The sequence below is a fragment of the Monodon monoceros genome, unplaced genomic scaffold (genome assembly GCF_005190385.1).
Source record: "Monodon monoceros isolate NGI ecotype Baffin Bay Population unplaced genomic scaffold, NGI_Narwhal_1 Super_Scaffold_22, whole genome shotgun sequence".
Lineage (NCBI taxonomy): Eukaryota > Metazoa > Chordata > Mammalia > Artiodactyla > Monodontidae > Monodon > Monodon monoceros.
The window spans coordinates 38,774,557-38,802,081 of NW_021703779.1; the positions used below are offsets into that span (position 1 = coordinate 38,774,557).

The 27,525-nt window shown below is 43.9% G+C and overlaps 1 protein-coding gene across 1 annotated transcript; it reads right to left on the minus strand.

Annotated features, from left to right (window-relative positions):
• NDP (norrin cystine knot growth factor NDP) lies at nt 1-27,525 on the minus strand. The gene is made up of 3 exons (XM_029241111.1): nt 27,318-27,525; nt 12,927-13,307; nt 1-1,278 (listed from the first exon to the last, which is right to left on the minus strand). Exons 2-3 carry the CDS (start codon nt 13,098-13,100, stop codon nt 1,051-1,053), a joined length of 402 nt encoding a protein of 133 aa, XP_029096944.1. The 5' UTR covers nt 13,101-13,307; nt 27,318-27,525; the 3' UTR covers nt 1-1,050.

Sequence of the window (27,525 nt, forward strand, 5' to 3'; positions counted from 1 at the left end):
TTTTGAAGATACTCTCTTTTTATTTCAAAACATGGGAATAACTCAAATTTTGAGCCTCAAGGACCAAAATATATTTGAACCAAATGTTCAGAAGATGAGCCAGGCCACCATTTTCGGCAGCAAGCTTCCCATGGACAGGTGGATATTAGAGAATGATGCCCACGACATGGCTAAAGCTATAGCATACCCACAAATAGATTCGTACTTGGTTGTCTAATTTGCATGCATGAATATAAAGCATTCTCCATGCCACTAGTACATATATGCCTTTTTCAAAGTCAGTGCAGGATCCATATTTGTGCAGGTCTTTAAAAGTCTGCTCCCTTACAACATGTTAACATAATTTATCTGAGAGAGCCTCAAGGTGACAATTCTTTAAGCCACTTTTACTTCCCCAAAGTCATTTCTGAATAATAATGATGGCTATCAGGAGTTCCAGCATCACATAGGAGAATCTGTTTGTTAGTGATTTTAATGTCAGTTAGCTGGCTGTGAATGAACCTGGCTAAACATATCCACATGCTTGGTGCCTGGAATTTGAAATTGGTAACCTTTAGCAACAATGGCAACCTTAGACCAAATGACGAGATAAAAAAAAAAAGAAGAAGAAGAAAAAAAAAAAAGCCAGAGGATGTCCCAGAAAGAATTGGGCTTTCCTGCTTTCCAAAGCAAATGCTTCCCTAATCTGCACCAAACAGTGACAGCCTGACCCACTCTTGCATGGGGGCCTACTTTTCCCACTAATGCTGAATTGTTGGAAACCCAAACAGCATTCAGCGCCAAGGGGGAAATTGCCTGAATCTGAAAAGGAACCAAAAGAAATTGTACCAGGGAAAGGAGATGGGAATGGAAAACAAGTTCCCAGAGTATCTCTGTCAACAAGCATGTAGAGTCTTTATTACTAGAATACGCAGAATCCCGTGGGAATTGCTACATATATTTTTTTTTTTTTTGCCTTAGCTCTTCCCTTGCCAGTCCTTCCCTGGCTGGTTGAACTGTTTCAGCGAGGGGGAGGGACTGTCCCATCCAGAAGCCACTCAACAGCAGGCCTCAGGAGCTGCACTCCTCGCAGTGACAGGAGAGGATGTACCGGTAGGTGGCCGTGAGTCGCATGCCCCCAGAGCAGCGCAGCCTTAGTGCCTTCAGTTTGGACGTCTGGGGCCGGCAGCAGTGACAGGAGGAACGGAAGGGCTGCTTGAGGACAGTGCTGAAGGAGACCAAGGGCTCGGAGCGTGACGCCTGGCTGCAGTGCCCCTCGCACCGGGCCAGGAGTACCATCTGGGGAGAGAAAAGAAGTGGTTACCCCCACTGGGGAAGCCCAAACTTCAGCCAGGTCCCACAGCATCCTTTAAAAGGCCCTAACACTCCTGGCTGGATGAGTTCCTGCTGGAGAAGACCAGTGGCTCTCAACCCTGGTCACACATTGGAATCACCTGGCAAATTTGCTTTTATTTTACTTTTTCCCTAATTTTAAAGTTTACTTTAAAAATGTAAATGTCTCTCAATATTTAACAGGTAAAGAAAATATGATATTGGTTTATTTTATGTGGTTGTTATATTTTATTTTTATTTTCCAAGTAATACAGCTTAAGAATATTTATACACCTACTTTTAAGTCCACAGTTTAGCACTCTTATTTGTATGGCTTTAAAAGTTAGAGCACAAGATCTTTACAGTAAGGACTGGGGAAAAAAGATTCATTCAAAATGAAGCCTGATATAATATAAACATGTTTTTCTCTGTACTTTATTTTAAATACATTAATTTTTAAATGATGCTCATCTTTTTTTTCATCTGGTGGTAAAATACGAGTGCAAATTTTTATCAAGATAAAGTTTACCACAGATATACATGAATTTTTCCAGTTGAAAATGGCCCTTCAGCTGCCATTAAATGAAATTTCCCAACTTAAGTGAAAAAGAATTGGTAGCTGTCATTATAAGCAAAAATATAAAGTACTATAGCATCACCTACATTGCTGCAAATTCGCTTTTAAAATGTCAACACCCAGGCCCCATCTCGGACCAAGTGAATTAAAATCCTTTGGAGTTGAGCCCAGGCTTTCGTGGTTTTCCAAGCTCTTTAGGTGATTCCAAAGTGCGCTGAGGGTTTAGAACCACTGGACGCGGCCCACCACCACGATGTGCAAATAAAAACCAAAGAACAAAAGAAATTTCTACTGACAGGTGGTAGTCTACCGTTGGACCCATGCCAGTTCTATTAGTCTGAAAATGTAGAAAGTCATTCCAAATTGCCATCAGGGGGTAAGTAAAGAATGACTACAGAGAAAAGGAATTTGCTACGTGCAGAGAATTACTAAAGAAGAGGAATATGGTTTCTGAAGAAGAAAAAGAGGATAACTAAGTGATATTTAGGAAGAAATATTCTGGGCACCACAACTTGAAACAAGAGAGTGAAATAGAAAAAGGGTATGTTTTGGGACCTGGAATCACACTCCTGGGCTTATACACTGAAGGATCCTGAGATTTGTGCAATTGAGTTTTCAGTCATTTAGGGCAAATACTAGGATGCATTCCTTCTGACCACCTCCATTTCCAAATGTAGGTTAGGATGATAATAAAGCTTGGGTTGAGGTAGCAGAGGTTGCATGTTCTTTATAGTGGCTCTTAATGTGGCTTTAGTAAACAGATCCTTTGAGGATCTGGTGCGAACTACCAAAGTTAGCCCCCAAACAGTGGACATAAGCACACACTTTATATTTTGCATATAGATTAAAGGGATGGAGCAGAGGCTCATTTATGCATCCCATACATAAATGGTTTCTTGGGAGTGGCAGTCATGAGGGGGGTAGGGTGGGCAGCTTGATTCATTAAGCTATACAACCCTATACATTGAGGCACAGAAGGTGGGGGAAACCTGAGGTTATTGGTGTATGTTTATGTGGGAGGGTCTTGCTTGGTGAGCTTCATATTAAGTGATAGAGAAAAAGTTGCCCTATAATTCCAGAACCCACAACAAGAACATAAAAAGTAGAACTACTCAAATAAAAGATTAAAAGATACATAAATATGCATGAAACTGTTTGACATTTACCTCATGGTATTTTAGGAATTAGCAATTATTATTGAAACTCACCAGCTATTAAGTCTGATATCATCCTATAGGACAGAATTTAATGCCCAAGAATTAAAAGAAGGAAATGGCCTGCCCACCTTTCCAAAAGGAAGGTGACTTCTGGTAATTATAGATCATTAACATCATTATCTGAAAAGATGCTGGGATGAATCCAACAATCTCTTAACAACCAACAAGACAATATGAGATATTAGGAAACGACTAGCAGGGCTTGGTGAAGAATAAGTTGGACTAGGCCTACTGATTTATTTTCTCTGAGAGGCCACAGAGGCAGGGAGAAAATGGCAGCTGTAAGTCATTTTGATTTTATTAAAGCTTCAATTCTATCCTGCCTGCCCTTCACATTGATGCGGAAAACAGACGTGATCTGAAATGGGTTTTGAGCGATTTTGCCATAGGTCTATATTACACAGGCCAGTTCTTGGTGCCCGCCCCATCTCTCTAATGAGAGAGAGAGTTCGAGGTCTTCCCAGTCCCTTCTCACCCTTGCTAGTATGTGGGAATAGTTCCTTGACATCTCACTTTGGAGTGATGTTAAATTTGCTCATCTCTAATGTGGATTATCTATTAGGCAGATTAAGCAGTTCTTCAAAGAATCACCTCCCCAAATGGAGTCTTTAGAGATTCAGTTTCAGTCTGGATGGATATAGCTAACCTGTGCCAACAGACTTCATTCAGAAGGGCAGAGACATGGCAGTGCGTCGTACCCAAATGATACACGTACAGGTGAACCAAATGCTGACCTTGAATGACCAGGCAACTCGCACTGTCCATAATATGACCAAGTCAGCAATCTAGGGCCATTTGTAGAACTAACCTAATAGTGATTTCACTAAAAGTCTTCAAGGTCTCAAGCTCTGCCTTCAGCTCATCCTGAAGGACAAGGACTCCAGCACTGAAGACTCTGGGGCCACCTCCAACGGGTCCCTCTTCCTCAGGAGCTGGACTTTCTGGGCAAGGAGAACGCAGAGACATGTACAATAAACACCTTCAGTGGCTGCCACCAGCCTTCAGAATAAAATCCAAAATCCTGAACAGGCATTAAGGCCCTCCATGACCCGGATTTCACATATCTGTCCAATCTCACTAACAACTATTCTCATCACCCACTCTCTATTTGGATCGAGCTTAATTACTTAGGAGTCCATGGAACTGCCCTGAACTTCCCAGCCTCTTGCCTTTGCCTTTCCTCTCTCAGGAATGTCCTTTTCTCCTGGCTGTACTTAATGAAATACCAACTATCCTCCATTACCAAATTCAAATGCCCTCTCCTCCAAGAAGACACCATGAAATGATTATCTGGCCCTTGACGTTCTCAACATACATGCAAATCCCCTCTCTGGGAGATTCCCAGTACAGTTGACCCTTGAATAACATGGGAAGTCAAGGGCACCAACCTTCCGTGTATTCCAAAATCTGCATATAATTTACACTTGCCCGTCCCTATCTGCGGTTCCACATCGAAGGATTCAACCAGCCACAGATCGTGTACTGTGGTAATATTTCCTATTGAAAAAAAATCCGCATGTAAGTGGACCCGTGCAGTTCAAAGCCATGTTGTTCAAAGTTCAACTGTATATAGATTCCATCTCTATCTAGCCCTGTTTTGTGTGTGTGTGTTACAGGAGTCAAGCAGGGAGTTTGGAAGATAAAGATCCATGAATGAGTGTCGTTAGGAATGGAAGGTATAAATACCTGCTTCCCAGATTCACTCTTTTTTAAAAAAATATATCCATACATATATATGAATCATTTTTTAAATTAATTAATTAATTAATTAATCTTTGGCTGCGTTGGGTCTTTGTTGCTGCACACGGGCTTTCTCTAGTTGGGGCGAGCGGGGGCTACTCTTCATTGCGGTGCGTGGGATTCTTGCCACTGCAGTGGCTTCTCTTGTTGCAGAGCATGGGCTCTAGGCACGCAGGCTCAGTAGTTGTGGCTCGTGGGCTCTAGAGCGCAGGCTCAGTAGTTGTGGCACAAGGGCTTAAGTTGCTCCACGGCATGTGGGATCTTCCTGGAGCAGGGGTCGAACCAGTGTCCCCTGCATCGGCAGGTGGACTCCCAACCACTGCGCCACCAGGGAAGTCCCCAGATTCACTCTAGCTATTCACATTTTAGTCTTGGCCACGCCTCACCTGTATTACAGATTTAATGAACAACTTCTGACCTCTTCCAGACCAGAGCTTCTCAAAGTGTAATGTGCATGTAAATCAGCTGAGGATCTTGTTAAAATGCAGATTGTGCTTGACTAGTTCTGAGTGAGGCCAGAGATTCTGCGTCTCTTGTAAGATTCTGGTTGATGGTACTGCTGTGCTAACATCCACACTTTGAGCAGCAAGGCTCTGGACCCGTTAAAGTTTGAGAGGCTCCGCTCTAGATGCACCACTAGATAGTGATCATTTCGCTAATAATAATGATGGCAGCTAACATTTATTGAGTGCTTACAACATTTAATCTCAGTTAATTCTCATAACGATCCTATGTGAAAGGTACTATTATTATCTGTACTGTTATGACAGATGAGGAAACTGAGGCTTTAGAGAATTTGAGTAAATTGCCCAAACTCACGTATCTGGTAAAACGCAACGCTGAAATCAAACCCAGATCTGTCTAAAACCAAACCCCTGGTCTAAGCCACTATAATATCCCGCTTCCTGATATTAAGATGCTTTCCTGCGGCATGTGCCAACTCACACCCTACACTAATCTTCTTTGACCTGCCTCTGGGAGTTGTAACCATATCATAACCACACAAGTCTGACCTTTTTCTTATGGGCTTGTTGGGACACGTCATCACCACCTCCAAACTTAAGCAGAGCTGAATCTTCTATGGACCATGGCAGTCCTAAATAATATCTCCTCCACTGTCAAGACCCTCGCCCGTTGCTCCATCCCCCAGGGGTTTGAGGGCTCCCAGGGATTCCCAGCAGTTCATCGGACGATACCACATACTCTCTAACTCCTTAACCAATTCATCCTTCAGTTCAATAAAACTTTGACACCTTCAGACATCTGTTCACCTGCCATAACACATTGGCCCCCAGTTTATGGTCAACGCACATTCCTCATACGTGGGTGACTTGGCTGTATTTTGTTAACTGCTCTGCATTTTGCGCTGCGCTTAACTGCTCTTAATGAAGAGCATACACACTACTCCACTATCAAATCAAGAAATGAATTTTTTTGGACAAAGAACCCACATGGAGCTGCACCACTAGAAGAGTGTGTTCTCAATAGGTGGTTATTGCTTATACGAACTTCTATTGACTTTTCACGGCTCAGGTGGGTGACAGATACATGTTATCTGCTTTTGGTCCAGTTTAATTTTTGCTATCTTATGTTCCCCCCCAACAACTCTCTTGATGCTAGGAAGCTAGGCAACTTCTCCAGCAGCCCCTTTGTATCCCCCCAACCTTGGAGTCACTTGGCTCCAGCTGGATGTGATACCTAGTTCCTTCTAATATGAACAGAGCTGCTGGGTTCAGGGTATTTGCTCAAGGATAGACTCTTTCGCGTTCAATCTGATTTCCATGTGCTGAGGCTAAGAGTAATGGAAGGTCCTTGGGTAATAATTAAGGAATAGTAACGATGATGCTATGTAACATGTATTGAACGTTTACTAGGCTCCAGGCACTGTGCCAAGCCCTTCACAGGCAAGTTAATACTTGACAACTGTTTCAAAAGGTAAACTCTCCCCACTTTACAAATTAAGAAATTCAAAGGCAGAGGTTAAGTTACCAGCCTGAAGTCACATAGCTGTACGATGGAGGGCCAGGATTCTGAACCGAGACAGCAGATTCCTGAGCTCTCTCTCTGAACCACGGTGCTATACTATTAGGCCACGAGAGTCAGCCTTTCGAGCCTTCGAGTTTCATAAGATGCTAAAGTCAGTCAAGGGCAAGTTCAGGCTACACTGTGAGGGTTGTAGCCAGCTGTGATTCCTGGGTCCAGACCAAGGACTGCACCCGGAGATCTCAGGCTCCTGCTGTCTCTGGTGACCTACCACAGTTCTTAGACAGTTAGGCCTTTTGCTGCAATACACAACTGTCTTCTGAGTGAGAGAAAATCCAAACACAGATGGTTTTCATCACCCCTTGTTGAAAGACTTGCCATCTCCAAAGCCACTTTCCTTTCCTGTCACGTGGGGCCCCTGTGAATTCCTGGCTCAGGCCATGGTCTCCATCAATATCAGAATAAAGACCCACCTGTCCCATCCTAGAATAGAGTTTTGGCTATGGTACCTCAATCGAGTGAGAAACATATTTTGCCTTTTTCTCAACAGTGAATCCTGTGCATCCCTTATTCCATGGCACCCCTTGAAGCAACCCCCCCTTTCTCCTCAGGAGCATGATTCACCTCTGCTTCTCCCATTCCTCACTTCCCCAGCACCCTCAATAAATGACTGTTCAGCTCATCTCCAGAGAGCCAGGTCAACCTCCAGCTAGAATCCGGTCCCTTCACTCTGGTTACAACTCAAACTGACCTGAAGAGACCTTTGCACACAGAATGCTTCCCTTCCCTATCTCCTCCATTTACTTGTAAGCATTATGAGGGCAAAAACGTAGTCTGTGTTTTCTTCTACGTTTGTGCCGCAACTGCCCACCACGGTATACATTTGTTCCTTTTTTAAAAAATACCAAGTCGGGCTTCCCTGGTGGCGCAGTGGTTGAGGGTCCGCCTGCCGATGCAGGGGACGCGGGTTCGTGCCCCGGTCCGGGAGGATCCCACATGCCGCGGAGCGGCTGGGCCCGTGAGCCATGGCCGCTGAGCCTGCGCGTCTGGAGCCTGTGCTCCGCAACGGGAGAGGCCGCAACAGTGAGAGGCCCCCGTACCGCAAAAAAAAAAAAAAAAATCAAGTCATATCTGCCCACTAGTCAACTGTGTTATAAACTCAATACTCCCGACTCCCCTTGTTTGTCCTACCATGCTGTGAGCTTCGGGGGCAGATGGCTTGAGGATCCTAAGCAGCCCCTCTCAACCCTGAGGCTCAGCCCTGCGCCTGACAGGTCCCCTCTCCTCAGGGAATTTCCCCAGGCTTTGTGCCCCGACCCCTCTTCCTCCTTCTCTTTTGGGGCCACCCCGCTAGCTGCTCCTGTGGCCCTTCAGGGTTCAGACAACCGTATGCCTTGGCTCTTCGCTCTCCTGGCTCGGGGCCACCCTCTCCTACTTCTCACCCAACTCAGACTTCACAGGCCTGCCCAGCTGGCTCGCTTTCCCAGTCTCGGTTCCTGAAAACCCCTCCTTGGCCTGAATCCAGAATGCACCCCCTCCAATCCCTCCTTCCTCCGCTCACGTGGGAAGGGAGGTCAGACGGCAGGATCTGTTTCTCTCTGACTTTGATCCCCCCTTTTAGCACCCAGCACAGTGGCTTACATTTACTTTGCCCTCCTGCGTGCTCCCCCAGCCCTGCCAGGTTTCTGTGTTTAACAAGAACCTCAGTGAGGTTCATTTTCCTAATCCTTTAAGGCTATAGGAGATCCCAATAGTTATTGAGGTTTCAGTGGTTGACTAAAATAGAAAAGCGAGTCTCAACACCTGTCCACTTTATAACTTCATCATCAAGATCATACTATCATCTATTAATGTCTATTATATGCCGAACACCAGGCCGGATGCGTTACAAATATTATCACCAATACCCATACCCACACTTTTAGGGAGACAGCATTAGCTCCATTTCACATGGGAAGAAACTGAGGCACTAAAGAATGACTACACTTCCCCCTAAGTCACCCATCTGGCCAACTGTGGAGCTGGAATTTGAAACCAGGTCTCTCTCACTTCAAAGCCTGGGATCTCAGTTCCCTTGAAGATTCCCCAGATATCTCATTTCCACTAACCACTGACTCTTTGCTTGTTTGCTTTACCACCTTTACTAAAAAATTCAGTGAAGATTGTCAACGAAGCTGCCACTCTTCAATCTTTTGTACCCACTCCTAGGAGGTGTTACCAATGAAAGCCACCAGGCGCATCCTACTCTGTGGCCGCACTGACCTCCTTCGTGGACCACTGTGGCCAGTCTTTTCTGCCTGACTCCATCTCAGCACTTTCCTGAATTGCTGGGAGATGGGAGAAAGGTCCCCGGGTCTGGCCAGATGCAAGTTCAGATAGTCTCATGGAAGGCTCCCAGAAAAGATTCACTACTATTTTTATTTTTCTACAAAGATTGCTGAGTGTAAATCATCATTTTCAATAGACTTGAAGTTGAGCCTGGACTTCTAAATAGTGGCTCCCATTTGCAGCAACATGAATGGACCTAGAGATTATCATATTGAGTGATGTAAGTCAGAAGGAGAAAGACAAATATCATATGATATCACTTATATGTGGAATCTTAAATACGACAAATGAACACATCTACGAAAACAGGAACAGACTCAGATATAAGAACAGACTTGTGGTAGCCAAGGGGGAGGGGCTTGGGGGAGGGAAGGATTGGGAGTTTGGGGTTAGCAGAGGCAAACCATTATATATAGAATGGATAAACAACAAGGTCCTACTGTATAGCACAGGGAACTATATTCAACATCCTGTGACAAACCATAGTGGAAAAGAATATATATATATCTCTCTATATATATCTATATATATATCTGAGTCACTTTGCCATACAGAAGAAATTAACACAACATTGTAAATCAACTATACTTCAATAAAATTTTTAAAAAATCATAATAGAAAATAAATGATGGCCCCTACATTCTAGTTGCACTCCTCCAATAGGAAGAGCCAAGTGAAAGATGAATGAATTGAATGAAATGAATGAAATATGAAATGAAAGATGCATGCTCTGAGGCAGACATTGCCACTCCTGGGCTAAATGACATCGAACAATCTACTTAATTCTTCTTTCAGGTTTCAGTTTTCCTTACCAATAAAACGGGAATGATAACGCTTTCCATCGCAGGTTTGTCAGCAACGATTAGATCATATAGTATGAGGTGCCTGACACCTATTAGGTGTTCAAGCAGATGCCTTCCCTTCCCTGAGCCTGGGTCACATTCTCCCCTTTATCTGTCTTCCCGAGACCAGACACTGGATAAATGGGAGTCAGGAAGCATTAACAACTGACAGGCAAACAGTAGTAAATAATGGGCTTTGAACCTCACGTTGAGGGGAGAAGTTTTGCAGAGAGGAAAAATCTACCCTAGTCTCCTCTTTGCAAAAACCCCCATTGGTTGTTTTTGAGACACAGGCTGCATGTTTTATATCCCAAGTCCGTAAAGATGAACAATTTTTCTAAGTGAAACCCATTAGAGAGAAAACCAGCCTGAGTCTGTGAGAGTTAAGAATTATAGAATATCTCAAAATGAAAACCAGTTTTTGTTCCCGGATACATAGAGAAAATCTAATCCAGAAAAGGTCTGGGTAGTTGAGATTCTGCCAGGCATATTTTATGGCCAAGGAAGAAAGGTTTATAATTGCAAGCACCATTTACATAAAACTATTGCTATATTTGGGATAGTTTGGGATGTTTGAAAACAGATTGTTCCCATGAAATTACAAACATTTCTCTACAATCACAATTTTGCTCTATTTATCACAGTATTCTGGAAGAAACAGAGGTGAACAAAGGTAAACTAAAGTTTGTTTGTAGGACTCATGCTCGAGCACTGTGAGTTTGTTGGGTTTGAGTTAAGGCTATATCTTCTTTGACCTTTCCTTAACTAATGTGATAATTGCTAAGGCGCTCCTCCATCTTTTCATCAAATCTTTCCAGATTGTTCTTTTTTTTTTTTTTTTTTTTTTTTCTGTTTTGCGCGGGCCTCTCACTGTTGTGGCCTCTCCCATTGCGGAGCACAGGCTCCGGATGCGCAGGCGCAGCGGCCATGGCTCACGGGCCCAGCCGCTCCGCGGCATGTGGGATCTTCCCAGACCAGGGCACGAACCCGTGTCCCCTGCATCGGCAGGCGGACTCTCAACCACTGTGCCACCAGGGAAGCCCCAGATTGTTCTTTAGTTTTCAGAGATGCTCCAATTTTCCTGTTCCTTCCTATCATCACATGAACACTTTCTTTGAAATAATTTTATTTCCTTTCTTTTTTAAACATTTTATTTATTTTTGGCCAGGCCGCACGGCATGTGGGGTATTAGTTCCCCGACCAGGGATCAAACCCGTGCCCCCTGCACTCGAAGTGAAGTGTGGAGTCTTTTTTTCTTTTTTTTTTGAAGTGAGGAGTCTTAACCACTGGGCCGCCAGGGAAGTGCCTGAAATAATTTTTTTTTGGTGGTACGTGGGTCTCTCGCTGTTGTGGCCTCTCTCTTTGCAGGGCACAGGCTCCGGACGCGCAGGCTCAGCGGCCATGGCTCATGGGCCCAGCCGCTCCGCGGCATGTGGGATCCTCCCGGACCGGGGCACGAACCCGTGTCCCCTGCATCGGCAGGCGGACTCTCAACCACTGCGCCACCAGGGAAGCCTGAAATAATTTTATTTCCTTTCTTTTTTTTAAAGAATCATGATTATGGAGGACAACTCAGCAGAAGGAGAAATCATCCGTGGAATAAGAAACACTATATATGAGTGATCTCTATAGGGGGAGTGGAGGAGAAACTAATAATTGCTCTAGTCAACCTTACCTCAGGCCTACAGTTTCTGAGCAATCAGTTGGAAAAACATGTCCTATCTTTTTTTCTCAATTTGTTTTATATTTTTTCCTAAGAAGGGATTGCAGGCTTGCAAAAATTTATCTATTTACTCTTTTTTTTTTTTTTTTTTTTGGTTCGACAAGTACAAATAAGAGCCAGGAAGTTTGGGTTAAAGTGAGTTAACCCAAATTCTGATCTCCCAAAACTAAAACAAGCCATCATCATTGAGCTATAATCAGAGAAGTTATGGAAATTTTAAAGGCAGACAGAAGTCGTAATGTTTTTAAATGGAGGGTAGAGCCATTAACTTATTATGGTCTCAAGTTTAGTGGTTGATATTACCAAAACTTCTTAATTATACTGGTAATTTAAAAAAATACTTGCCATATGAGAATATTTAAGTGGTTTTAGTCTCAGGACTGGAAGTGAAAATCTCTGAGGTTGGGCTAAACAAATTCTTATTTACCAAATGTGGGCAAATTTCATTCGTGTGACTGGGGGCAGTGAGAGTCGTGAGAAGTCTGCTTCTGAGTCTATTTTTCCCTACTATGTGCCTCCCTTCTGGGTGGTCCAGGTGGCGGGCCACTCTTGGTGGCCTTTGAAGTATAGTATTCCTTCATACACCCCGTCTCAACACTGAGACATCACTTTTGCCTGTGCCAAAAGACACACAACCTACTCCAGACAAGAATGACGTGGATATCAAGGTAAAAATGATAACTTATCAAAATGCCATTTCTGTTTTGAAACCATTTTAACATAAACATGGCAGGTAGAGAAAGGCATGGACCAGGAAACACTTTGAAGAGCGCCCCCCCCCTCAAGAAGTACGTTTTACTGCTCAATCATATTTCTTGTATTTCCTTCCCCTTTATTGCTGGTGGCGATAGAAAGAGTTATGATAATCTGTAGACGCCATTTTCTTTCTTGAAAAAGGACACCACTGCTCATCATTTTCACAGCCAGGGACGAAACACACCCTTCCAACCTTGTGCCTAGCAACAATTTTATTGTGAGAAATTTCCAGCCTTTCTTAGTGACTTTGAGAAGCTGGCTGGGTGTGTACATGGTCAATTAGGCAGCTTTACTGACAAAAGTTCAAAGCACGGTGGGAAACCCTAAAAGGATGATTCTCTGGCAAGCCCTGTGGGTCAGCCATATAGTTCTCTGTCCCTTGTCAAAGGAATAGGGCTTCTCTCCTGTTTCTGGGAGTAAGGCTACTCTCACAGAGATCTCGAGCTTACCTTGGAGCTACACTTGTACAACGGGTGACTGATAGAATCGACATAGTGGTGCCTCATGCAGCGTCGAGGATCGGAGTCCATCATGAATGAGCTGTCTGTTTTGCTGTCTGTATCTCCCATCAGCGCCAGCAGGGAGAGCATAGAAAAGGATGCAGCTAGTACATGATTTCTCATTGTTGTAAGGGAAAACTTCTCAAGAGGAACAGCAGAGGGAGGCAAAGGACTAAAAATTGGAAATGCCTTCACCTCCTAGGCTCCAGTTCCTTTCAAGGAAAGGGCAGGATCTGGTTGGAGCTTTCTGGTTGTCATCGTCCTTTGTATGCCGGAGTTTCGTCTTACTGTTTGCACTCGCAATCCATCATCACTGTATCTGATGCACAGCTGGAATGAAAACAGAAATTATTTTCCCCAGAAACGTTTACCCAGAAAAACTAATGGAACCCTGGAGGTATTGAGTAGAATTTTTCCATGTCATTTTGAGTGGAGAGTATTGGTTTCTAGAGTGTCATTAGCATAAGCTATCATCCATTTCACACCCCTCCCCCATAGATTATGGTACATATTTATAATCATTTGGAGGTGTACACAGTGGCTTAATGGAAGCATTTGTTGACTTTAATTGCTGGAGGATAGTTTGACCCCATAGTCAAGTGGTTCTGGCCAGAGCATAACTCGATTGGGTGCTTTCATCCTTATCCCTGGCTGGTGGGGACGAGAGGGTCTATTCAGTAAGCTTTGATGTCAATGTCAGCTTACAGGGCTAGAGAGAAGGCAGGTCAGCACTAACAAGCACACGCCACGTCCCACAGGAAGGAAGTACATTTTCCACGTCCAAGTCCAACCCACCCATCCACCTAGTTTTCCACTTCTATGCTCTGGGCTTATCCTGTTTTTGTGTGAAGCCCCGTGCCACCCAGCACCAATGATAAGCTGCATCGGAAATCCACATTATGCTAACTGGCCTCCAGCGCGGTTAAGGCAACACATGTGTATTTGCCAACAGACTCACGCATTTCTGAAGAGCCTTTGTAGCCCAAGCACACGTATAATTTGAAAAAGTAAGTGGTTGCTGGAGCAGAGACATCATTAAAGTGGGATCATGCCATATCTGACATTTGCCTTGTTCTTTTAAGCATATACCTCTTGGACAAAGGACTTGGGTCCAGAGTCTCCTCAAATCACCTCACTAACCCCACCCCACAAGGCATGGCCAACACTATCACACCAGCAAACAGAGAGCATCAGAAATATTTTCAAACATTTAGGAAAATTGGGGGACTTGACGTTACATCTAAAGCAAAAGGAACACAATAATTAAACCTTCAGAAAAACTTTCAAAGTTATTTCAGATAAAAGTTTGATTATTTTGCTTCACAGTACAACCTTTTTTTAAGCTTGCTACGCATGGACAGTCTGAATAAACAGAGCAAAGCACTGATAAGATGAAGAAGTTCAAGTCCCTATAAGTCAATTAGTTTTACTCTAATATAGTGGCCCCAGACCCCCTTAACCTCAGTTTAGCTGTCTTGCGAGTGTGGGGCAGGGGACCCCAGGAGGAAAAGGGTGTGTGACACGGGGCCGTTTCAGAGTGAAGCATCCCCGGCAATGGCAAAACTTCAGCATGTGTGTTTCAGGGAAGCCCTGTAAATTGCAGGAAGAGCAGGGAACAGTAATGAGGGGACCCACCTGGACTCTAGCACTTCCATTAATTAGCTGGGGGACCTTGTACAGGTCATTGAAGCTGTTCCGGCCCCAGTTTCCTCATCTGTAGAATAGGGGAGTGGGAAAAATGGTGTCTGCAACCCTCTCTTGCTCTAAAAGGCCAACATTTTAGATACTTATGGATTCAGTTACTGCCATGTCCATATGCAGAAGATAATCCTACAGTTGAGGACACCATATTTTCATGCACCTTTGCACCACTGTCCTTTATGTACGTGCTAATGGCAATATTTCATTAAAATTGATCAAACCTGTGCCTAAAGCTCCAAATCAGCAAAGGATGCAGAAGAGCATTTTTGTTTTCATTTCAGCTGCATATTCTAGGTTTTCTTCTGCACATTACATTGAACCTCAGCAAGACTTCAGCTCAAAGAGCCAGAGCTTTCTTGGGTGCCATGTTCAGGGGCTGCAATATTGCTGACCATTTCCTGAGTTTCAATATGACTGTATTTTCCCAAATGGTTAACTGTCTCCTTGAAGCCTTAATTAGTCTCCGAAAGAGAATTTATTAGATTTCTCCTTTCACCATTCCAGTTCACAGATATTTCACCCAGGAGTCAATGGCAAGAGGATGAAGGGGAAAAGCAGACATTCCATTCCTGACCTTCCCTCTCCACTGCCAGCAACTTCTTTTAGGAGCCATGGCCAGGGGGTATGGTTAAATGAGCAAAGCAAATGAAAGAAAAGCATGCATGGCATGATGGTAAAAACAAGCAATGACATTGACAACAAAACCCTATATACGTGTATGTATGGTTGTATGTGTTGGCATTTGCATTTATTCCACAGAAAAGGAAGTATAATCGGCCCTTAAATGTAGAAGATGGGCACCCTCACTCATCTAAGAGAAATGAAAATTAAAGAACTTTGAGACACTTTGCTCAACCAGTCAGAACTCTGATCATGCACCCTGTTGGCAAGGCTGTGGGAAAACAGGCCTATTTTGGAGAAAGTACAGTAAAAATTGGTACAAATTCTGTAGAAGCCAATTTGGCAATATCTATTAAAATTGAAAATCTGTATAATTTAGACCCAGCAATTTCACTTCGGAGAACTACCTTACATGTGAGATCACACAAGCATATGGTTATTCACTACAGCATTGGTTGTCATGGCATAAAATTGGAAACAGCACAAAATTTCCATTAGTAGGGGACTGGTTAAATATATTACACAACGTTCATACAGTCGAATACTAGGCAACTCTATAAAGAAGAATGCAGAAGCTCTACTGATTTGTGTTAAAACAAGGAGGGATAAGAATATATATTTGTGTTAATTTGTATTTACATAGAGAAGCTCTGGAAGGATACTCAAGAAACTGTACAGTTAGTTACCTGTGGGAGTTGGAGGACAGGCATGGGAGAAAGACTTTTCGCTGTATAACTTTTTTTAATTTGTAGATGTCTGAACTTGTGAATGTATTGCCTGTCCAGAATTTCATTAAAAAATAATACTTTCTCTTTTCAAATCAAAGCTTGGCTTAAAAATAGTAATTAAGTTAATGGATGTTTAAAGTTTGTGCCAGTTTGAGTATTTTAATAGTATTAAACTTTTATTCCTTATAAATATGGGAAGACATGCTAGTCTCTTAGTCAAATAGTCTTCCAGGTGGACCATTTTGTTCTTGTGCACTACTGCCACCTAGTAGCAATGTTCTGAATTGCAAGCACAGTTAAATTTTTTTTTCCTGAAAGGTGAATAAAATAATTTTGCAAGCAAATGTTATGACATTTATACTGATAAAGAGCTAGTTAATGTCACACAGAATGTAACTTTATTATCTGATTTTCTCTTTAAAGATGATAAGCTGAACCCAGAAGTAGTGATAAAGTATAAAAGAATGACAGAAGAAATATTGCTTCACCACTAATAGGAAATAGATTTTTCATTTCAACACGCTCATAAAGCATGATGCTTTTTGTTCAGTTGTTATATTAAACTCTGAAATGAGAATGCCAGCAACAGTGTAAATATGCCACAGAAATGACAGAACCCTCGAAGCATAAAGGTATGATCCTTGCAACATAACACTGAGATTTTTGCCTTGTGTTCAAATTGAATGAACCAACACTGTTGTGTTGAAGAAGAAATGAACAGAATGCTCAAGAAAAAGAGTGATGTTAATTAAGTCAAGTTGCCTTAACATTGTGTTGGTCCGGATGTGCACAGGAGAGGCTGTGCAGAGTGCCCAGGGAAGCACTCACAAAGGGGAAAATCAAGAATGAAGGAAGTTTTCATCACTTGAGATCCCCATTTTATGGCAGCCTAGGGGTATCTACGTCTGTCTTGTAGGAGCTTCTGTCATTTTCCTCAAAATTAAATTAATTCTAACTTGCTTTAATTTTGTGAAAGCCATGTAGCATAAAAATCAAATGCTGCCTATCAAGACTTAGAACCTCAGCCCAGCCAGCATGGATTGAGTGAGAAAGCGATTCTCTTGTTGAACTCAGTAGACCTGGGCTGCTCCGTGCTCTGGGGACAGTCTCTGAGACATGGACTTGGCCGATGTACAGAGCCCACATTCTAATAGCTCCAATGTGGAGCCTCTGCTGGAGGAGAGGCACGTAGGCTGGCGTGCCCGACTTTGGAGCTACCCTCCAAACGATACCAGTGGAAAAGAACAACTGGTGCCCAGATTTCCCCACCTGTCATTCTCAGCGAAATAATATAGCAGAGCTTACAGCAGACCCAGCCTCCTGGGTGAGAGATGGTGTTGTATCTACAGATCAGCTCACTCTTGGGCTGACCTTCTGCCTGGCAAAGGGTAAAGTGCTGGTTTCACACAAGTTATTCCAGCAACTGGCTAAGACAAGTGGCATGTGCCAAGAGTGGCCTTATTCTCGCCCTGCTTGCCAGACAAGGGAGGGCCGTGCTCAGTGTCCGTATTTCCCCCGGGGGCTGTTTTCAGTATAATACATGCAGGTATTACCTCCCGTGGCTTCTTTCTACAAATATATATTTAACACATATTCACTGAGCACCTACTATGTGTCTCCTTTTGCTCTAACAGATGAGACTCAAGGGTCAGGGGAAAAAATAAGTCCTATTCTAGTTCCCTCTTCCAGCTCACTGCATCCACAAGCAAAGAGTCTTGGCCCGCTGTTTTCCTGGGCAATTTTTTTAGACACGCTGATGAACTCATTTAACATCTAATTCATATGCAACATCCTTTGCTTCATTCTAAGAAGATCAAGTTAAGCAGATGAAATATAGTGACTTTGGAATGACATCAGTGTGCCAGACAGAATTATTTGATATTTACTATCATTTAAAACAATCGTATCAGGCATGAGTAAGGTAAATATGGCAGAACGTAAAGCCTCTCTCAAAGGAATTGCAAAAAAAAAAAAAAATCAGAGATTTAAATGTAAAAGAAAGCTTGCCACTAGATAACACTTCATACTGGGACTAGAAAAGCAAGAAACTCAAAGTCTCATCAGAGAGTGTGAAGTGCTAAGTAGCCCCTTCCCAGGAACTCAAAGAATTCCAACTGGAACTAGTCAACTAGATGCCTTGGAGAATAAGTCAGATGCCTTTTCCGAAGGCACTTAATTTATAAACTGTAAACAGCCTGTTGGATTTTATAAAGCATCCCATGTGCTCAATGAATGGTTTTTGATATTATTACTATCTGGCAGCACATCAGTAGTGGCCAAGAAGCCAAGCCTGGGCTGCCCCAGAGGCAGCCGTCCTGACCACACACACTGCCAGCCCTCCAGCCTGCCAGCCCCTGGTATCTCCAAGGATGGGCAGCCACAAGGTCAGTGGGGAGGGAGCATCTCCTGCCCTTGTCATCTCACGGTGTCTGTTCTACAATTAGGGGTGGCAGAGCATAGGAGGCAATGCCTGCCCCCATAGAGCCATCTTAGGAGAAGGAGGACGTCCTTGGGATTAAACAACTGTTCTCCAGTCTGGGATGGTCTGTTTTCTCCCAGCCTGCATTACTAGGCAGACATGGCCAAACTCAGTGGTGATGGTGATGGAGGAAGAAAAGAGATGGGAGAAGCAAAAGGGAAGGAGAAATAGAGCCCAGGGAAGAAGCAATAAATCACAAGCCTGGGGTAAAGAAGGGTGTGAAAAAGAAGGACTGGGAATAGAAGTAATTTCTGGCCCACTGTCAAGTGGCCCTATCTGTGTGTGTGTCCATGGATTGAATAGCTTTACTGTCTGGGGCAAGACTGGTGTGGGAGGACTGGACCTAGAGACTGACTGAAACTTCAAATCCTGATTTTTTCAGGAAATCCAGAGAAACCTCTCATTGTGATCCAAACTCCCACTTCCCTACAGGTTTCATCTCTTCCTCCCCAACCCATTTCTAGCCTGTGTTCCATGTCCCGGTGTTTTGCATTCATTTGCCAGAAACATTGGATAACTATTCCACAACCTTCTGAAACCAGAAGAACATTCTACTGCTGTCTGCTCTGGTGGAAGGAAGGCTGATCTGAGGAGCCACAGCTCTGAGCCCTCCCTTCCCGTCATTGGCTGTGTGATCTTGAGCAAGTCACTTGCCTTCTCTGGACTCAGTTTTCTCATTCACAAAATGTACGGATTGTTCAAGATGTTTCTATGGTTCTATCCATTTCCAACATTCCCTAACTCTACCCAAGCTTCTCAGAGTACTCGCCTGCTTTGGGGCTACATGTTCCCCGAAGAAATACTACACAAAGAGTTCCTTGTTTACTCAAGAAGTTAATGATCACAGAAAAGTCCAAACAAGTTCTAATGTGGTGCCTAAGCCCCTTGATGAGGCTGTATTGGTGGCCCGAAATAAAAATAGCCCGTCATAACCAGTTGACTTGGTGTTTGAATGTACCAAATATGGTTTATAAATTAATAACATGTTGTTAATAATAGGAAGCAGTTAGCGAGGATACTTAACCAGTTCTTATTTCTCTTAAAGCTGTCGTAAAATTTTAGTGTTTCTTTCCAGTCTCCACCAAATGGGGAGAGGAGAAAGCGAATAGTAGTCAATCATGGTAGAATTAAACTTCTTTCAATTGGTCATGATGAGGATATAAGCTGAGTTCAACCCTCTTGCACCTTTCCTATGAATGACCCTTATTCCTAACAGATTGAGCCACGGATCCTCATGCCCTAGTGGGGCCATTTATGATGCTCTGGTTCAGGATAGAAGAGGAAGATTGGTTAGGAGAGTTTTCTTCTCTGCAGATGTGGTTAAGAGCAAGGCAGTCCGTTAGTAAAGCATCTATGGAACCTCTGTGCTAGGGTACCTGAAGCTCTAGGCTGGACTTGGGTCGAAAAGAGTTGCCCATTGGGTACGGGTCTTGTTCCCTGTGCTGGGCTTCTGCGGGCTTCTACAGTTTCTACGGAAAGACTCATTCTGAGTTCTTAACAGTTGACATAACTGACTTTTAGAGAACAAACCTTGCATAAATTGGAAATGACCGAGCCTGATTACCCATGTGTCAAGAAGCAGGATACGGCTGAAGTCTTTTCCTCTGGGGGTTTGGATTATTTCTGTAAATCTACCACTCCACTAAAAGCTGTGACTGATACGGTGATAAGCTGTCAGAAGAGGCTTAGGGGTGGGCATTCTGGGGTGCCAAACATCAACAATAGCCCTAAACATGGAGTACCCTTCCATCCTTTCATCAATAATAGGGAGAGAGAAAGCCACAAAAGAGGTAACAGAAGAGACGGAAGAAGGATTATTTTTATGTTTCAAATCTGCCACTGGCCTTTCAATGATTTCAAATAGCAAAATTCCAGAAAGGGAAGGTTCCCTTCATTTCACCCACTGCCTCCCAGGAAGGGGGTTTCACATGAGGAATGAGAAACACTCTACCATTTACTTTGTGTAAGACCCTTTGGAAGGAAAGCAGGAAAGTTCTGAGACACCCAACCCAGGGCACTTGGTCTCACCAACACATGAATGTACACTCTCCCTGTGGAAAAGAAAAGGTGCCCTGGTGTTCTGGGGACCCTGGTGCTGAGTTAATTTGACACTTGCTCTGCCACTGGACTGCTGGCCGTGGTATGGCCTTAGGAGAAGGCAGATAACCAATGTTAGCTCAGGGTACAAGCTCCCTTTTACCCTGGAGCCAAATGAGTATGTTGGCTTTTCTTCAAAGTGTCCAACAAAGTGTTTCCAAAGCTGCATGTGAATCTCCTTACCCACACTTTGGAATGATGGGTAGTGATCTCACCTAACAGCTGTAGAGCCCTTAGTTAGAAATTGGGCATAAACAATAGAGCAACTCAGTATTTCCACTCCCCATTCAATTTGCCTTTTCTGCCCAATGATGGGACTTGAATACTGGATTCAATCCTGTGGCAATTTGGAAGCAACACTTGTGGACACAGACTCATGTCAAAGGGGCAACGTTAAAGCATGGGGAACTCTACTCAATGTTCTGTAATAACCTATATGGAAAAAGAATCTGAAAAAGAATGGATACATATATATATATGTATATGTATAACTGATTCACTTTGCTGTACACCTGAAACTAACACAACATTGTAAATGAACTTATACTCCAATACAAATTTTTTTAAAAATGAAAAAAAAAGCCAATCACATAAAAATATGTTTCCCTTATTGCTAATCACTATGAATTTATTGGGCTTTTGGTTTTCTGTTCGTATTTTGCTTTGCTTAAACCATACACACTCTGGCTACGTCTTTTGATTGCCAGTTTCCCTGTGACACTTCCATTCTGCTGCCTTTGGATTTCAAACCTCAACAGAAAAATTTTAATTCTGAAAAAAAGTCATTTTCCATAATTTGGGGGGGAAATCACAGAACTATATGAAGTCCTTGAATATTGCCTCGCGCTTTAAAGAAAAATTGGACATTAAGAACTGGATTTCTTGGACTCTTCACATCCATATTAAGAATGTGTGTGTCTACATTTCACTTAGAGTTAAGGAAGGGGGATATTTTCTTCACTGTAGGAGTTGATCTCCTTTTCTAATGTCAAGTAAAGAAGGCAACTTCAGAGTTCAAACCCCTCTTCCTGGGAGGGAGTAGGTGAAATTAAGGGAAGCTCCCCTTTCTGAAATTGTGCTATTTGAAAATCTCCAGTGGCAGACTTTAAACATCAGAAATAATCCTTCCTCCTTCTCTTTGCTTCTCCATGGCCTGCTCTTTGCCTGTTTTTATTCCCTATTGATGGAAGGATGGGAGGAGACTCCATCTTTAGGGCTATTGTTGGTTGGTGGCACTGCAGAAGGGTCGCCCCTGAGAATTTTCTGACACCTCATCAACTTTCTTGAATGTATTAACCTGTTGCCCTTTCATTTTTAAAGAATCTGGCAATGGGTTGGATCACAGCTTAAAAGAAAAAGTTGGGATTGAGCCCGGCCTTGGAGGAGAGAAAATGGTATGAAAAAATTCTTAGCTTTTGTAGAAAAACAAAGAGAAAAACATATCTACTGCACATCTTATAGAACTGAGTTTAAAGCTATAGTCCATGTTCATGGGCAGATTTGGACATGAGGGTGAAATGGACTCTGATTGGATGAATTCCTGATTCTAAGCATGAGGGATATATTGCCTCCTAAAGTTACCCATTCTTTGCATTTTCTGAGTCAGTAGTCTTTCTAACAAGAAAGTAGTTGTCCCAGACTGTGAACCCCATCCATGGTGTTACATTCTGACTATTGAAAATGGGTCTGGGGGTGTGATTATAGGCTCACCCATCAGACTCTGAGACCCTCTGATGAGGGGGACAGTAAGCGTGAATGGCACCAAGCAAGCTATTGCCAGACACACAAGAAGAAAGCTTTGCAGATGTGAGAGCATCTGGCATCAGAAAGAATGCCATCGGCGCAATCTTCCTCAAAAACTCAAATGTGTGGGTGTGTGAATTTGCAGCACGCAACCTGCGCAGCCAAGCCAGTCCCTGCCTCGCCCACCCCGCTGCACATGCACAGGGGTTTCAGCAGGATTCGCCACCCTTTGTTTTCTCCTGGACGCAAACGTAGAAGTTTATGGTTGCTGATCTGAAGGGTGAGGAGTGGGTACTACCAGCTGGAATGTTGCCACTGGCAGGGGCAGACAGGAAAATAGGAAGGCTCTTAATGTCCTCCCAAAGAAAACCTTTGATGGACAAAAGAGTGGTTGTATTTTTACCCTCTCTCTTCATGCTGCCAGGCGTCTTTAAATAGATTCTCTAGCCTAGGGACTTGTATGGAATAATTCATATTAAAACCCAAGAAGTGGCAGAGGAGGGGAGTTGGTTCTTTCTTCTCTTTCTTTTCTTTCCTTTCTTTTTTTCCCCCTTCTTGTCAAGCTAACAGGAAAAGACTCATTTTAATTCAGCTGTGTTCAATTTTTCCTTTTGGGTCTTTTAATGAACTTTAGCTAATTCGGAAAAGACTACCAAAACCCCCAGGAAAAGAAAAGGACTAGGGACCTGTACTGTAGAGTGCTCCGTAATACGTTTTGGTCCCGAGGACATGTGCAGCATCTTTTAAGGATGCTGCACACAGGGGGTGACATGAAGCTCTTAAATGGGAATGTCTAATTGAGAAGTCCAGTTCCTTCCATTTGCAACTCATAAACCGATCTGTTGTTCTGCTGTTAAAGAAAGAAAAAAAAGAAAAAATCCTCTCCATCTCCCCAGCCCCATGCTGGGTTCGGTTCAACCCAGGATCCATTTCTCCCCTCTCCCTTTCACAAAACGGGTTTCATAAAGACATTCAGGCCCGCGCTAGCCAAATTAAAAGTCCCGTCTGTCCTTCTTTTTCCTTGGGAAGGGAAGGATGTGGGAAGGACAGAGAAAGGGGGCAGGGCGGGGCCCAAGGATCCAGGGAGCTTGGTTTCAAGTCACTTGTCTCTCTCCCTGAAACAGAGAATAACCACATTTCTCTTAATGTAGGCCGAAGTGCATCCAGGCGTTCCCATAGCACTCCCACCCCCGGCCCTTTGCCGGAGATGTGTGGGTCACTGTGATGGTATGTTTGTCCCTGCCAACCCGGTTCACTCCAGCCCTACTCCCAGCAGCCTAAAGGGCAGCCCGAGCCATGAGGCTGCTCCTCTCTGCGAGTGGGTTCAGGCTCGGGGCGCTCCAAAAAGACCCCCGATCCTATCAGCCCGGCAGAGCTGCTGCCAAGAATGACATCCTGGGAATACTATGGAGATGGGGAGACCTCATGGGCTGTTGTCCCCAGATGGAACAGGACCCAGGCTGTCTGGAAAACAGGCAGAGCAAAGAGCGAGCTCACAATGGAAGGAGCTCAGGCGAGGGGAAAAGGGGGCGGGGTGGGAGTGGTGGAGAGCAAAAGCAAAGAAAAGCCACATGCCACCCAGGAAGATTCCAGGGAGGGCGGGAGGAGGTGGTGGAGGAAGGACTTGCAGGAAACAAGTACCCAGACATGGCACTGCCAGTCTAGCTGGATTCTTTTCTGAATTAGATTATGCGAAAGAAAGAGGGGAAATATATAGCCTGCCAGCTGTTCAAAGGCTTACAACCTTGCTTTTATTGTCCGGGTAAGTTGGTGAGGTGGGGCATCAGAGGAATTCCAAACATACCATCCCAGAGAAATTTTAATATGTTCCACAGTGTCATACACGAAGAGGAAATGACAGCTGATCACAGCCAGGGCAGGCCACAGCAATCTGGGCCTCGGAGCTCACCCACCCTCCCATGGCCCAGCTTCCCTCTTCTGCTTTAGCCCTTCTCCGTTCTGCCACCTGCCGTCCCATCCCTCCTGCTTCCACTGGCTCAGGCAGGGGGCCGGGCAAAGTTGCCTTAGCTGACTGTCATGGGAGGAGGTGAGGATGGCCTGGAAGGCCGCTGGCCAAGAAGCTGAGGGCTGGCTAGGGTGAGTCAGGCCCCCCAGGGAGTCAGAGGCATTTTAATCCAACCACAGGGGATTATCTGCTGATAAGGACCAAATCAAGGACTCTGGTGATGCTGTCTTCAGGGTATTTCCCCCCAGTAACCTATCCGAGGCAGAAAACACAAGATCGGATTATTTGAAAGCGACACTGTTAGTGGCTCTGACGGAGACTTGGGTTTGGGGAAGAACTTCGGGCAACTCCTTCCCAGGGGCCTCTTGAATTTAGGCCAGGCCCCGAGGTCACTGGTTTCGATCCTGGGGGTGGGACAAGTAAGTGGTGGGAGATAGTGACTGCATCTTCCTCCATGCATGTTTCTAATTCAATGATTCATCAAGTGGCCCTGATGTCAGTTGCTGAGTAGGTGACTCACGGCCATCCCCGATATAGACAGCACGTGGTCCTTTCCAAAGGGGGCTCAAGGGAGCAGAGGAAGGATAAACCGCCCCATTTCTAGGCTTCTCCTACCCAGGAAGGAAAGATCCAGGCTCTGCTAGCTGTGAGTGACGTGTCCCCAGGATCCGGTGATAAAGGCCTGAGGGGAACCCCTTTATCATAAATGGAAAGAAAACCCACCGATAAGCGACAATCATTTCCAGTGAATCTGGGTACCAGCAGATATTTGAAATAGTTCTTTCTAACAAGGAGCTCATTGACCAGTTTACCCACTGGCCAAGTCCATTTCTGTTCCAAAATCTAACTGGAGATGGCATACAGACTGAGAATTAGGGCGCAGGACAATGTCTCATTCACCTTTGCATCCATCAGGACTAGCATAAGTTATTGAAAGAATGATGGCATGAATAATTAACCAATAAGAATAAGAGTGCTTGAATTGTGAGTTCTGAAAATACAGTAAAGATTGCTAGCCACCACTGGTGGCTATAATTCCGAGAAACTCGCCACATTTTTCAAGGGCCGAGGAAAATAAATGAGTTGGAAATTGTTAAATGTATTGAAAAATGATTTATTTTCCCCTTGACAGTGTCACTGGAACATGAATTAAGATTGAAAACTCCACAGGCGTGTTTCCATCTGTGGGTGTCAGCTGCTTGGTACATGGTCATCAAGAAGGCTTCAGCCAGCACTCCTTTTACCTGAACTAAATGTATTTTAAAGTAAATGATGCAAAACATTGCATTTTGTGCTCAGACCCTCTCATATAATGGTCTGAATCATAGTTTAAGAAAACTGTTTTGGTTCGGCTAAATGCTTTGTTAACAGCAGTAGTTTCAAATTGTATGGCGATAGAATCCATGCTATCTTTTCAGGCTTTCTCAAATAAATAATGACTATCCCAAGGTTGTAAGTTACCTCATTCAAAAGCCAGACTCTCATTCAACAATGCTTGTTAGGTTAGTTATTAGAGAAAATCAGAGGAGTTCCCCCATAAACCAAGTTCCCGTTCCACGATGAATATTGGTCTCTAGGAACCTAAAAGTTTACTTTCAGAAGCCAGACTGGTAAGAAAAAAAAGGGGGGGGCAGATATTTGCATTTGGTCGAAACAATTGAGAAGCATCTTGTAGTCCCCACTGCATTCGATAGACACCTAGAGCCAGCTCTGCATTTTAGGCATCTCTACATTTACAAATGCACCTGGTATTTAATGTTATGGGTTGGAGCAATTTGCCAACGCCGGCTCCTTGTAATTAAAATACACTAATATCATACATGAAAAGAGACATGTTTCACAGCATCCATATCTGCTATTCATGACAGTTACAGAGCATAGAACGCGGGACTCCCATCTTGCCAAATAGCTTCCTTTTCTGCACCTGAATCTCAGCAGAGAAGGGAGTCTACCTCTTTCTTGCAGGTTTATCTCAGCTCCTCGATTACAATGAGCCTCAGTTACAGGGTGTTCTGAGTCATTAACATTCTGTACACAGTCAAACTTCCCGTCCCCCAAGAAAGAGTTATGCCCAGGCCTCCTACAGCCCAATTGTTCATTTAAAGAGAGAACTTGTATTCAGGAGCTTGCAAGAACCCTCCGAATATTCCTCAGGTGTTTGTAGGAATCATTCCTACAGGTCCTGGTCCCTGTGCTGGTTGGGAGCATCCTTTCCCAGTCACTGCTTGGACTGGGTAGCATCGGTCGGCTGCAGGGACAAGCTGATTACTAAAAATAACCCTTTGCAATAAGGCCAAGGCAAACAGCATGCATTTCCTCGGACTTTTTGCCCAATCAAAATCCTATAGTAAATCCATCCTCCCCTCTCCCCGGCGCTCCTGACTGCATCTATGGAATTGAAGATGTTGCAAGTTGAGAGAAAGGTGCAAAGGAACAGGATTCTTGTAAAGCGTGACACAGAAAGCTAGAAATAAATGTTGCCTATTGTTTGAAGTCATTCTAAGCACTCCGGCAGAGCCCTGGCAGGAGATCAGCAGCATACATAAGTAGTAATAAAAGTAAACAGTGCGCTTTTAAACTTGCAGTCTTGCCCACGTTCATAGTGCCCCCGTTTTAAGAGGGATGAGGGCGGCGGGGAAGATACTGGGGCTCCAGGAATCCATGTCGGCGAGTAGCTGCTTCTCAATCTCCTTTCACGGGGTCAAATATAAGAACCATTACAAAGTTACATCTAACTACGCAGAGTTTGAAAATCCAATCTCTTTCAGTCAAACCCAAAGAGATTTTCCAGCCTCTCTGTGAGGCTCCCCTGTCCTGTCACCGACTTCAAAGACCCGTTCATTTACAAAACACAATGCTAGCCCACTACAGATTAATGCAAATTCAATTAATGCAAATTTAAGTGGTATTTAAAGGTTGTCTCTTTGTCTGAGAGGAGGATGAAATGCTCCTTTTGGAAAGAAGTAATTTCCTAGGCAAGCCGTCAGCGCTGTTTTCCTGCTTACCTTGGGGGGAAACGCAGGGCTCCTTTCTCCCCAGACTTTTCTGAGAGCTAGAAAGAGGTCCTGTTACTTCCAAATGCTTTTGTTCTTCTGTCCCTCTGTCACATGGCTTGCCTTTTATATTTGCAACACACAAAAGTTAGGACTGTTGTTTAAGCGACACAGGGAGAGAGAGAGAGAGAGAGAGAGAGGCAGAGAGAGAGGGAGAGAG